The sequence below is a fragment of the Artemia franciscana genome, chromosome 7 (assembly GCF_032884065.1).
Source record: "Artemia franciscana chromosome 7, ASM3288406v1, whole genome shotgun sequence".
In the NCBI taxonomy this organism is placed as follows: Eukaryota; Metazoa; Arthropoda; class Branchiopoda; order Anostraca; family Artemiidae; genus Artemia; species Artemia franciscana.
Genome location: NC_088869.1, coordinates 42,381,805 through 42,396,173, shown reverse-complemented (window position 1 = coordinate 42,396,173; position 14,369 = coordinate 42,381,805). Strand labels below are relative to the sequence as shown.

Genomic DNA, 14,369 nt, shown 5'->3' with positions numbered 1-14,369 from the left:
TCAGCGGTAAATAAAAGTAGTACTTTTATCCTTTGTACAATAGTGGCTATACTTCTATAAGGGTTTTATAATATTAATTTATCTAGATTCTTTAGTTCTTGGCTACTGTTTGTTTTGCTATATCGTATTCATTTCAATTAAGTTACAATTATTTATTCCAAATCTATTTAAGGAGTAAAGTTTGTTCTTTCCTTCGGACAATAATGTTTGATGTCTTGTTGAATTTTCCATTCGATTTTTGCATACATCATCTTTCAGACACGTCTGAAGACTTTGGGAATGATGCTTATTTGAAAGACAAGTATATTCCTCAGCCTCAGTCTAAAAAGAAGAGTGAAAGACCATTCGAAATCTTCCGTTATTCTGGTTATAGCTTTGGGTAGGATTTTCATTCAATAGGGTCCAGCCTAATTGGGAAGGCTAACGTTTTTTAGGTCGTTATACATTTATTGAAGTTAATACCTAATTAATGTAACACAAATATATTTCATGATCAAAGCAATTATGAATATCAAACAGTTCGTGGTAACGAACTGTAGTGAGGAGCGACCCGGCTCAATAGTAACCAAAACTCTAAAAACTGGAGTTTTGATACTAATAGCTACATCAAAAGAATCGCATTTTAATGTTGATTTTGAATATATAAGTTTCACCAAGTTTAGTTTTACCCATCAAAAGTTACAAGCCTGAGAAAATTTGCGTTATTTTAGAAAATAGGGGAAAAACCCCCCTGAAAGTCAAAGAATCTTAACGAAAATCACACCATCAGATTCTACTGTAGCAGAGAACCCTACTGTAGAAGTTTCAAGCTCTTATCTACAAGAAATGTGGAATTTTGTATTTTTTGCCAGAAGGCAGATCACGGATGCGTGTTTATTTGTTTGTTTGTTTTTTTTTCCCAGGGGTGATCGTATCGACCCAGTTGTACTAGAATGTTGCGAGGGCTCATTCTAACGGAAATGAAAAGTTCTAGTGTCGCTTTTAAGTGACCAAAAAATTGGAGGGCACCTAGGCCCCCTCCCACGCTAATTATTTTCCCAAAGTCAACGAATCAAAATTCTGAGATAGCCATTTTATTCAACGTAGTCGAAAAACCTTATAACTATGTCTTTGGGACGACTTACTCCCCCACAGTCCCAGTGGAAGGGGCTACAAGTTACAAACTTTGACCAGTGCTTACATATAGTAATAGTTATTGGGAAGTGTGCAGGCGTTTTCAGGAGGATTTTTTGGTTGGAGGAGGGATTGAGAAGAGGGGGATAGGCTGGGGGAACTTTCCATCGAGGAATTTGTCATGGTGGAAGAAAATTTCCATGAAGGGAGCGCAAGATTTACTAGCATTATTTAAAAAAAAAACAATGAAAAAATAAATATGAAAAAGTTTTTTTTTGCAGCTGGAAGTAAGGAGCAGCATTAAAACTTAAAACGAACATAAATTATTACCCATATCAGGGGCTCACCTCTTCCTAATACCTCGCTCTTTACGCTAAAGTATTTTTAGTAATTTCAACTATTTATTCTACGGCTTTTGTGATTCAGGGGTCATTCTTAATGAATTCGACAAAATTTAAGCTTTAGTGTAAAGAGCGAGGTACTGACGAGGAGGCGAACCCCCTCATATATGTAATAAAAACATGAGAATACAATACTTCTTTACGTAAGCTAATTTATAAGTTACGTATATCTTTTACTAATAAAAAGATTCGTAAAAAATTAAAAGTTCTAGTTGCCTTTTTAATTAACCAAAAAATCAAAGGCAACTAAGGTTCCTCCCCCGCTTTTTTTTTCTCAAAATCATTCGATCAAAATTATGAGAAGGCCATTGAGCCAAAAAAAATAAATAAAAAAAATGGAAATTTCGTTTTAATTATTCCTCTGCGGAGAGCCAAAACCAAAACATGTATTGATTCAAAAACGTTCAGAAATTAAATAAAAAAATTAACTGAAAGTAAGGAGCGACATTAAAACATAAAACGAACAGAAATTACTTTGTATATGAAAGGGGCATCTTCCTCACCAACGCCCCGCTCTTTATGCTAAAGTTTTTTACTGTTTTAAAAAAAAGAGTTGAGAGAAAGAGTCAAACTTTAGCGTAAAGAGTGGGGCGTTGGTGAGTAAGAAGCCCCTTTCATATACGAAGTAATTTCTGTTCGTTTTAAGTTTTAATGTCGCTCCTTACTTTCAGTTAAAAAAACTTGTTTTTTTAACAGATAACTGAATTAGCAACAGATAAATAAAGATAATTTTCCTAAGTGACCAAGATTTAAAAAGGGAAAATTATCTTTCTTCATCTCAAAAAAGATGTGGAAAGATTTTGGACATTTTTTTTTGTTAGGAGTAGTGGTAATGTAATAGTAAAAGGGGTAAAGTTAATGATCTAGAATTAGGATTTTCGGTAGTAACATTGATTAGAGTTTTAATAGTAGAACTAGTCATACTAGTAGTATGAATGCTCAAAATAAGAAATCAGAAAAAGGTCAATTTTGACCCCTGAACACAGTAAGAGAATCCTTGAATTTTTATCCTGCAACGAAACTTATTTAAAATGGGGAAAGGAAAATTTGAATTTGCACGCCGAAAGAACTTGTTCTTTTATTTAAGATTGTGGGCTTTTTGCAAATACTTCTTCTATTTCAGCAAAAGTCGTCTTTTCAGTAGAGACTAATCAGTCCTTTTCCTTTTGACTCATCCTGTGAATTTAAATAAGCTACTGAAATGGTTGCTTCGCTTTATATAAATCTAAATGTATCTAAATTGGGTTGCTCACCTGCTCCTACAATTTCAATTCAAGTGTATAAATATTTTTCTTTCGAAAATGCTAATAGCGATTTTATTTTTTCTGGCTCTCTTTCTGAGAAATTTGGAAACACTGCTAAAAATAAAATTCCCAACAACAGCAGCGACTTACTCAATAAAATTCCGGTTTGAAGTAGGACTATAAGAAACCGAATTCATTTTCATAACTTAAATTGACTTGACCAACAGTTGTTATCCAGTTTGACCCATCAGATAAAGGCTGAAAATTTCCCAAAAATATATAATGGCTGATAGATATAGAGACCAAAGGAGCTTCAGGGATACATACAGAGAAGACTCTGTTCTAGCCCCTAGAAGAAGATTTGACCCAAAAATGTAAGTTGATTTTGAATTTCTTGATAAGTGTCTTGGTAAATACTTAGTGGTTAACCATTTCAAAGAAAATGGTTTGGTAAAATTCTAGTTAATTGACTTCTTGCTATCTCAGAAAGGGTTTAGGTTAAGAAAATGAAATTTTCAGAGATGAATCTACAGACTAAAGTATGTCCTGGGAAGGTATTTTGAAGCGACTGCCTCCACTCCTTCTCCCTCTAGAGGGCCCTGACCTTTGACAACTCTTAAAAATATGTGTGTTATAAAAGTGAAACCTTGCAAAATAGATCTTCTGCTTAATTGAAGTACAATAAAATTGTTTTCAGCTTCATAACTTTGCTCAATTCCATTTTATAAGGTTTTAAAGACATGCAAATACATTTCCTAAATTTGAAAAAAAACTTTGATATGGCTCAAAATTCTGCTCAAATAACAGGAATTGCATTTTCAGAACTAAAGGCAGAGAAAAAGCAACGAATAACCAAAAATTATGGTAAAATGTTTTGTCAAAATTTCAATAGGTATAGGCTAGACCTGTCATGTAGGCAAATATCAGGGCGCTCTAGAGGGAGAAGGAGTGGAGGTGGGTACTTTAAAACCCCTTCCCAGGACATACTTTAGTCTGTAGATTCATCTCTGAAAATTTTATTTTCTTAACCTAAACCCTTTCTGAGATAGCAAGAAGTCAATTAACTAGAATTTTACCAATGGTTTTGTTCTAACAGGCTACTTTAACTCTTAACAAGGAAATGTTTGACACATTTCCAAAGGTGACTGAAAATTTAGCAGCACAACTTGTATTCGACAGCTTTTTTTGAGCAAAAAGTATTTTATATGTGTAAATATTATTGTTAGACAAAATCTTCCAACAAATTTGAAAACTGCCAAGTGGCATTGCTGCTTCACTACCCTACTATTTGCATTATGGCCTGGCTAATTTAAAACAGGCTAAGCCTACTCTAAAGTGCTCATTTTTTGGTAGAATCCAGTTCAGCTATATTAGAAAGGGGACAGGTCAGGGAAATGACACTTTCAGGGATGGGTCTACAGACCTTAGGTTAGTAGGTTATGTCCTGGAAATGTATTTTGAAGTAGCCTACCTATCTCCACTCATTCTTCCTCTAGAGACAGGGATATTTAATCACCTTCAATAATCTTTGTTTTAAAAGTGAAACCTTGCAAAATAGACATTCTGCTCAAATGGAGTTCAACAAAGCTATTTTCTGCTTCATAACTTTGTTCAATCCCAATTTGTGAGGTTTCTAAGATCTGCAAGTACATTTATGCCAACTAAATTTAGAAAAAAACTGGTAAATATTTTGCAGTTCATATAATTGACTTACCAATAAAATGAACATACCACTCAATGCCTTTTTTTATGTTCTTCATAATTTGCTTCTATTGCAAATTAAAATTTAAGCACTTTTTGTGCTCTTAAAAATGACAAATTTTTAAGTATAAGTTATTGGTTGTTTTGATGAAATAATATTAAATTTTCTCAGCTCTGTTTTCTAGGTCATTTTCAAAAAAATAATACTATGTTTTCTCAGTGTCAAAATTATTTATTGTTACATTAGGTTGGGTTAGTTAGGTTAGGTAGGTTAGGTAAAAAAGTGCTTAATTTGAACTTGCAATAGAAGCAATTATTATATTTATAGAGAGCATAAAAAAGGTATTGAGTAGTATGTTCACTTCATTGGTAAGTCAATTCTATGAACTGCAAAATATTTACCAAAAAAACCAGGTATAGATAAATAAGCAGTCCACCACATAAGGAGACATGTTAAAAAAAAATTATTACTTCATAATATTCACAATAATGCTATTTGATATGTATTGCAGCAGGTGAACCTTTGTCTTCATTTCTTTTCTTGTTTTTCCAAGAAATTTATGAAACTTATATATTAACAGAGAATATACCCCACCCCACTTAATTTGCAAGTATACACCAGGAATTGCATTCCAAATCTAAATATAACCATCATTTGCATCACAAATAAAATTTACCCCCACCCTTAAATATATTCAAATTAAGGTATATAGTCTATTTGCACATCATGGGGGTATGTGTACAGATCATTTGTGATGCAAATAAACTCCAAAATCTATCCTTAAACCCATTCATATGGCTTAAAATCCTATTTGAACAACAGAAATTACATTTTCAGAACTAAAACCAGTGAAAAAGAAACTGATAACTGAAAATTAAGCTAAAATCTGTTTTTGTTAAAGTTTCAATGACCCAGAGAAACCTGTCCAGTAAATGAATTTCTAAGACATAGATTTTAGAAGGGGGTTACCCTAGGAGCTGGACAATTTTATTTATTTTATTCAACACAGGGGAAAGCCATAGGTTTGTCACAGTACAAACAAAAAAAGACAACTCAACAGCAACACTGCTAAACAAAACAAAAAAATTCTTCAGTAAAAAAAACTATAGAGCTAACTATATTGCAGAAACGGTTTTTCATAGAAACTAGTTTCAACAAGAGTACTCTTAAATGTTTACACCTTTTGCACAGAAACTATGGTATCAGTTAAACTATTTCAAAGCTTTGTTGCTTGCCTAATAAAGCTACATTGACCTATTTCCTTGTGCACTTGTGGTTGATACAGTTTATGTAAGTTTCATCAATTGGCTGAATACTGACTAAGCTTGAAAAAATCAGCCCAGTCCTCATTATACATCCTTCATAACCTGGAATGTATTGATCAGGTTAATCCTGTTCCATCAAAACTACAGGGAAGGAAGTTGCAAACATTTCAGTTAGCACTGATGTAGTAAATGACTCAAAGGTATACAGTTATACATTTATTCAGAAAAGAAAACAAACACTATTTGCCATTCACCTGCCAAGAAAGGCAATAAGCTTGTAAAGGCAAGCAAGGTTATCACCCTCAGCTAATTAAAAACACATTCATATCACGCTACTCAATACAAAAGAAACTCAACTGATGAAGGAAGAAAGGAGAAAAGAGAAAGAGGAAAAAGACAAGAAGAAGACAGATAAAAAAAAATTAACAGAAATTAACAGCAAGTAAATCAGGGAAATGCCTTGAATAGAATGACAACCTGGAACAGGGCTTACATCAAAATTATTCACGAGATAAAAGAAACTTCTTTACCTGTGACTTGAAAGCCAGAAGACTAGGCGCATTTTTCACACCCTTGGGCAAAATATTCCAAACATAGGGACCATAATGGCAAATCACAAAAGATGCCTGAGTAGTACTCCTAAACTCATGAGTTAAGTTATCAGCTTTTCTTGTATTATGATCATGATGGTCTCTATTACAAGTAAAAAGGTGATTCAAATATTTATACAAGAAAATCGCAAACTGGTAATCACGAATTTGAGATCCCCCACAAGTGTGTCACAAGCTTGGCTTCCAAGAATAAACCAGTTTTGTTCAAATTCATTCAAAGCGTCATCATATCTATTCACGCTCATTTAAGGTGACTATTTAATAATAATAATAATAAAAAAAAAGTCTGATAGGCAGAAAGAAGAAGGAAAAAGAAAGAGATAAACATGAAAGAAACTGACATTTTGGCTATAAAATTCAAAGAGGAAAACAAACATACAAGTAGTGCAACAACATAATTTCATAACTCAAAATTATGCAGTCGGATTCGGCAAACGGACCACTTCAGCCTTAGTTCTGATTTTACGGATCACTCCTACTGAATCTTTTCCAAAAATTGTCCCGTTGTTTGACCAAACATTTCTGTTTCCAAGCTTACTTTTAGCCAAGTCAAGAATCTGTTTCTTTTTTGATGTTAGGTACTCGGTAACAAATATTTCCGACCAAGCAAGTTTTGACTTACATGAAAACACTTTTCTTGCAGTTTCAGCAGACTTGAACACAACCAACACAGGCGCAGGACGCTTTTTGGTATTTACAATGGTGTCCAAATCAGTAAAATGTGCTCGAAATTTAAATACAGAAACTATTGCAGTTGAAGAAAAATCAGAAATTTGCATTTTATCCATAATCACATTCAATATACACTCAGAGATGGGAAGACCCCCACTTTGTTCAACACCATGAAATACAAGCTGATTTTATCGCTTTTCCTGCTCCATATCATCAAGACGGGTTTCAAGCTGTTCAATCCTGTTTTCTAGGGCTAGGTTTGCGTTTTGGAGAGCCTGTAGTTTGTTTTCAATCTCATCAAACTTGGTCAAATACTGGACTAGTATAGAGTCGTGAATCTGAGAAACAATAGAGTCAATTATATCCGCACTATTTGATAATCCAACTTTTTCACGTACTTCTTTTTCTATATCATTTTGGATATTGGATTTTAGCGTGTCCAAATCCAATAAGGCAGAATTTATTGAATTCGCCAATGTATCTGGTAAACTAGAACCACTAATCTTGAGATGCTTATCAGGAAAATCAGCTAATTTGGCAAAAGCGTTTGCAACGCCTAATTCATTTTTCTTCTTGGCTTCCTTTGAAATGTTAACAAAGGCTGAAAGCTGTGAGGCTCTTGTTGTCACGATTTCATGGCTTCCATAACAAAATACAACATAGGATATTTTTTTGTTCTTGGCCTGAATTATATCCAACACTTGACATGGCCATGGTGGATAGTTTTTGAATTTTGCTAGAACAACAGCATCTTTTGTGAACTGAACCATTGAAATGTATTATCAAAAATAAAAATAAAAACTGCACTCAACTTTAATATGTAGGCCCACGCGAGCTTGGCAATCACCTTGTAATTGGTCCAATTGGTCTTATAATGCTTAAAAATAGCTCTAGTAGTTAAGCCTGCACATCCAAAGATCGTATCCAATTTAACTCAATATCAAGTTCACTAGCAATTTATTATTCCAACAGATCATATCAAATTTTGTTCAATAGGTCAATATGCTTTTTTAGGAAACAGGTTTTGAGAGTGCAATATAAATCACATCTAGGTCCTTTTGCTTTGAACAATGAATGATAACTGATTCATACTCAAATATGGCACAAACATTGATGCCCAATGTTGAACCTTCTCAATTTGCTGTGAGTCATGTTTCCATGTTGGATACTACACAGAGGAACAATATTCTACCACCAGATATACTATTGTCTTGTATAGTGTCATAATAGTTTGAAGGTTGAATTTCCTGAAACTTCTCTTATTTCAGAGCAGACTGTAATTAGCATTTCACAAAATTAGTGACACATGCTTATGAAACTAACTGGTTGTCACAGTGAATACCTAAATTCCTTGCTGAATCCACAGATGAAACAGCTGTATCACCAAGAAAATAACAATAAGTTGATTGTTTTGAAAAATAATGAAGTGTGAAACATTTTTGATGGTTTGCAAACTTAGAGTTTGATTTACACCTATCATTTAAGGCATTCAGATCCTCTTGAAAGGGCAATGTTTATCTGGGAGGTGAAACTTTTATACAGTTTTACATTGTCTGCAAACAGTTTAACAGTGGAGTGACAATTTTTTTCCAGCAAGTCATTGACAAACAAAATAACACTGGATCCAATACAATGACACTTGTGGCCTACTACTCAAAATTGGGCTATCACTTGGAAGTACACTACTGACTTTAACTTGCTGGGAATGGCCTGATGACTGATCTTTAACCTCTGCTAAAGTTTTACTGTCTAGCTCATACTTTTTACATTTTTCAAGCAACAAACTAACTGAAACTTTGTCAAATGTTTTACTGAAGTATAAAAATACCTTCACAGAGTATGTTTTTGGCTCCGGATTCATTACTGAAAGTTTGGTGTTCATAACCCCTTTCCAAGATAGCATAGGCAGCTAAACTAGAATTTTACCTTATTTTTAAATGCAGACTGATTCATTTTACACCCTTCCCCCATGATGGATAAAAATATAGCCCAAATTATGTAGGCCTATAGGGTAAGATACCCAGTAGTTAGACAGCTAGGCAAGTCTGCTTCAAGATTTCAATCATCCTAAAATAGAAACTAGAAAGTAGATTAGGTATAAGCCTAGAATTAAGCCTATTAAGAAGGAAATATGTTGAGAAATTATTCTTAGCCTACTTGTCAATGTCCAGAAAAACTTAAGTTAATTTTTTTTATAGCAATTCCACTATATATATCCCCCACCCCCCCAATGTGCAAATATATAGGCTAGCCCACATTATATATTTCCTGTGCTGTTTGCCATGTTTCACTCTTGCTTCCACCTATGTAGGTTGAAATTCATTCAGACATTGCTGAAAAAACTGAAAAACACCTCAGAAATATACAATTAGGGCTATATACTTACACTTTAGGAGGGGGGGGGTTAAAGTATGGTGGAATTGCCTTAAAATTTTTCAACTGTCCTACTATTGGGCTTATCAAAACCTTGATACTGGTTTATATTCAGGCTTACTAAGAAGGACACATGTTAAGAAAACAATTCTTATTTTATAATATGAAAAGAAAACTATTTGATCAACTTGAATGTCTTAACCAAAGCCTGTACAGAAATCGCAATTTCAAATAGCCTATAGGTTACTGGTAGACACAATGAATCCTAATCTTAGATTAGTTAAAAAGAAATATCTTTGTAGGATTATAGAAAATCACTGTGTTACTTAAAACATAAAACATCACTATTACTGGCAGAGCAAAAGCAAACATATTAGAGTCACTTTTTAAAATATAAAAATAATGCATTTTAGGATTTTTGGTTTGAGTTTATTTTTTGCTTAATTTTGTATCACTTTGATTGGCTCTTCTTTTTGTTCTGAAAAGGATTTCCATGTTAGTTTGTAGGCAAGTCCAAAGCAAAGCTGTCTTGATAGTAGTAGGATTATAGACAAGCTTTATAATTTGTATTATGACTTGAAATTCTCTGTTGTATAGAGAGAAATAACTAGATTTCCATAGTTTATATTATGGCTTGTTTGATCTTCATTTTGAGCAATACAAAAGTGTTCTTCTTACAACAAAAATTGCATATTGGTCACTATTGGCATTATAGCTGTTAAGACCAAAATGTTACCTGATAAATCAATTAATTATTTATGTATACTGTTCTATGACTTTGTGGCTATTAAAAAATATTTATTTTTATGCTCATGTTTTTAAGATAGTTTCAATTGTATATTGAAAGTTACTTATAGGCTATCATAGTGTGTGGTAAGGTTATGAAAAGCTTTGTAGATTAGTTTGTTGTTGGCTGGCACCATGCTCATTTTTCACTCCCAAAATGATATTCTTGTTTTTTATACTTGGCTTTTGGGTTTTCAGTACAGTGCTAGTTTCTATAATCCTACAAACTTAGGGAAATATAATTAGTTGCTTCATTTGTACTAGAATTATTGATATGTGTTAAACTGAGAAGCAATAATTTTTTTTTTCAAATTTCCTCTGCTTCCCTCAGAAAAACTATTATTAAATCCATGCCCATTTCAATTTAATGGGAAAGCAACATGATCATGATTTTTTTTTTGGGGGGGGGAAGCCCCATCATACAGAATAATTTGTTTGTTTAAGTTTTCATGATTCAGTAGAAAAAGTTTTTTTCTTTATATTTAATTTCTGACTATTTCTCATCTAGGGCTGATAAGACACCCTTTGATAATGCTGCAGACAACCTTGATAGTTACATTAAAGTCTCAGTCAACAACAAAATAAATGCATCTCATTTACAAAAATAGTGATTTATTAGAAAAATGATTGTATAGAATGCATGATAAAACCATGATGAAAGAAAATGCCTGATAAAGACTCTAATCCTTGACATCAGGAGCATAATTTGCTATGGGGCAGGGGAGAGGGGGCAACTGCCCCCTCAAGACCCAAGTTTGCCCCCACCTCCCAGACCTCAGTTTTTCCCCTAGGTTAAATTTAGTTTCTGCAAAAAATCGTGTCAAAACTAAGATGAGCCTGCATAATTCAAGTATCCAGAGAAACAGGTCAGTTTTCTTTAGTATATCTGACTTTGCCTTCAAAGTCATGGTAATATATGGATCATATTTCAATTTCATGGTCATTTTGAAAATTGGCTCCAATTTTGCTCTCCTCTCCTATAGATTTTGACGAAATTACGCCTCTGCTTGACATTCTGATTCAAAGTCTGTAATCTAGTAATCCATTCATTGGGTGTGCTAGATATAAATGGTTTACTAGCTGGATTACAATGTCTGTTAATTGAATTTGATTATTGGTTTTTGTAGGACCATAATTTGTAACTTACAGCCCTTTTCCCAAGGACTTTGGAGGGTTATCTTACCACAAAAGGCACACTTATTAGACCTTATTCAGCAAATGCAGTTGCTGAATGAACCTTGAGTTAATTGAAGTTTTTATTGTAAAGAGTGAACTTTTGCAAACCAGAGGAGGGTAGAGGTATATGTCAAGAAATAGTCATCAGGAATTTTGCAAACAAATTTTGTATTATTCTATAAATTTCTTCCTTTTACAATCATTCAATATCCTAAAAGTCATTTTATAAGCCTCAACATAGGCTGACCATGTTAAAGACAAAGATTTCATAGCAAATTCTACCCAGGCGCTAGTTAATATTGAAATCAATGAAATCCAACAGATGGTAGAATAAGAGAAACAATAACATGTAGATATAAGCAATAGCTTTTAAACAAGCCATTAAATATCTTTTTATAATGGTGTTGTAGTCCATTAGTCCTGCTAACGTTGTAATAGCCTGCAGACAATTGACACAATTTACTAAGGGGGCTGGGAGGGGGAGTATTTGGTTGGTGTTCTTGTCAACCTCTAGTTATGGGTTTTGGACCATAATTATTAGAATAGTACCACTTTATGCTTCCAAGCTTTTCCACTTAAGAAGTGGCACCATAAGTGCTGTAATTAGCACTATATGGCACCTACAAATAGTAGAATTTATAAAAAGCATGTATATATGAGTAATTGCTTTCAAATGAGCCATTAAACATATCTCTAAAAAGTTCTGGTAGCTGATTAGTACCAGCTTTGTCATTTGAGACATGACACCCAAACTGTAATTTATCGCATTTGGCACTAGTATATGGTGGAATTTTCAGGAAGAAAATGCCCAAGCTTTCCCAAGATTGTAGTCAGCCAATCCCAACTATTCTAGTCCTAACTATCATTGAATTCCATCTATCTAAACTTATGTATATAATGTCTAAGCCAGTTGTCTATGTTTAGGAAAGATACTTTTTAAAAAGGATATACTTTTTAAAAAGGTACACTGAGACACCAAGTCATTGAAGGTATTGTGAACAGTTTTAAGGGAAGGTGAGGATGTTGATTTTATTGTCTCTACAAAGTTTCATAAGCTTAACTGACATATGTGGCTCTCATGAATCTTAAATAATAGCAATAAATAATCATCATTTGCAGTTTTAATTTACTGCATAGAGGGCACAAAGTTAGGAGATGTCATTCAACCACTTGGGTGGCGATTCTTTACAAGTAGGTCAATATTTGCAAGACTTGCAATCATGAAGTTCCATACTTGAAAACATGAAGATTGACAGTCTTGTCTGACCCAGAGGCAACCAAAGAGTTATCTTTGTCCCGTTTTCTCCCTTCTCTTCAAATACCTGCTTTGAGTCATTCTTTGCAGCCACTTAAGGACCATAATATACAGTTGGCATCCCCAGTTTCATTACTCTTTTAGATACAAAGAGGACAAAAATGAAATTGCTTATGTTATTACTTCAAGTTGGAAAGAACTGGTCGACTACACCTGGGTTGAACCCAGATGGTTGTGCCTGGTTGATTTTTCAGTGACGATATTGGTAGTTTGCTTTGTTTTATTAAGGTCTTTGTTCGTATACATGTATATATATATATATATATATATATATATATATATATATATATATATATATATATATATATATATATATATATATATATATATATATATATATATATATATATATATATATATATGTATATATATATATATATATATATATATATATATATATGTATTATATATATATATATATATATATATATATATATATATGTATATATATATATATATATATATATATATATATATATATGTATATATATATATATATATATATATATATATATATATATATATATATATATAAATATATATATATATATATATATATATATATATATATATATATATATATATATATATATATATATATATATATATATATATATATATATATATATATATATATATATATATAATATATATATATATATATAAATATATATATATATATATATATATATATATATATATATATATATATATATATATATATATATATATATATATATATATATATATATATATATGTATATGTATATTTTTGAAAAAAAACATTACATTTTCAATTTTTCAGGGAAGAAGGGTCTTTTCAGCCAAATTTGCTTTTAAACAAGCCCGACAAGGAACACACAATTAAGTAGGTGTAAACTATTAAAATGTAACTGAAACGAAAATAGATTTAAATTTGTTTACAACTTTTAATAAGATAGTGAAAATCAACAAAGAAAAAAATATACAAAATGGTGGTAAAAGTCAAACTGTTTTGGCTTGACATCAAGATGTCTTAATCAATAGGGGTAAAAAAAAAAACAAACAAAAAACACACACTTAAAAAACCACGTGAAAAAAACAACAACAAAGAAAACACAAATCCCATACAGAAGAAAATAAAAAGGAAACTGACATTTCAACAAAAATGTATAAAATTTGTGTTTTCTTTGAATGTTTTCACTAGTAGTATTTGTGAAAAGATTCAGACATATTACAGCTATTTCTCTATAAATGAGTTTTCAATTTATTTCTTTATGTCTTTCTTTGTTCCTTGGTGACCTTTTTTGCTCTCTGATTAGATTTACAAATTTTTCTACGTTGTCTTTTTCTTTTAGTGAGCCAAATAAGATTCTTCTGTTGCACATATCGAACCCTATGTATCCGATCACAGTCGTAAGTATATTTTTTAATCACGTGTCTTTCTCATCTAAAATTTGGATCATAAGACACATTATTTGTCAGCAACCAAGGGAATGTAACAGCAACGACATTGCAAAAAAAATATGTGTGTAAAAATTTCTAAATTGTTTTCTGGGTAATATTGATCGTGTTTTCTTTTGTTCATCATCAGGAGTATCTTGCTTGGAACTAGTATAATGTAAAAATGCAAAGCACTTCTCTGACATGGGGATTGTGGAATACCTGAAAAAGCAAGGAAAAATTGTCCGAATAAGCAATAAATTGTCTTGAATGCAGGCCAAACGGAAAA

General features: G+C 32.2%; 1 protein-coding gene across 4 annotated transcripts in view; it reads left to right on the top strand.

Annotated features, from left to right (window-relative positions):
* Positions 1–2,886: 2,886 nt before the first annotated feature.
* The window catches only part of LOC136029323 (heterogeneous nuclear ribonucleoprotein L-like), an 86,446-nt gene continuing 74,963 nt past the window's right edge, over positions 2,887–14,369 (top strand). For all 4 annotated transcript variants that reach the window (XM_065707595.1, XM_065707593.1, XM_065707594.1 and 1 more), the window contains exons 1-2: positions 2,887–3,132; positions 13,996–14,053. In XM_065707595.1, coding sequence (XP_065563667.1) covers positions 3,041–3,132; positions 13,996–14,053 — 150 coding nt within the window. In that variant the 5' untranslated portion in view covers positions 2,887–3,040. The remainder of the gene's footprint in view (positions 3,133–13,995; positions 14,054–14,369) is intronic.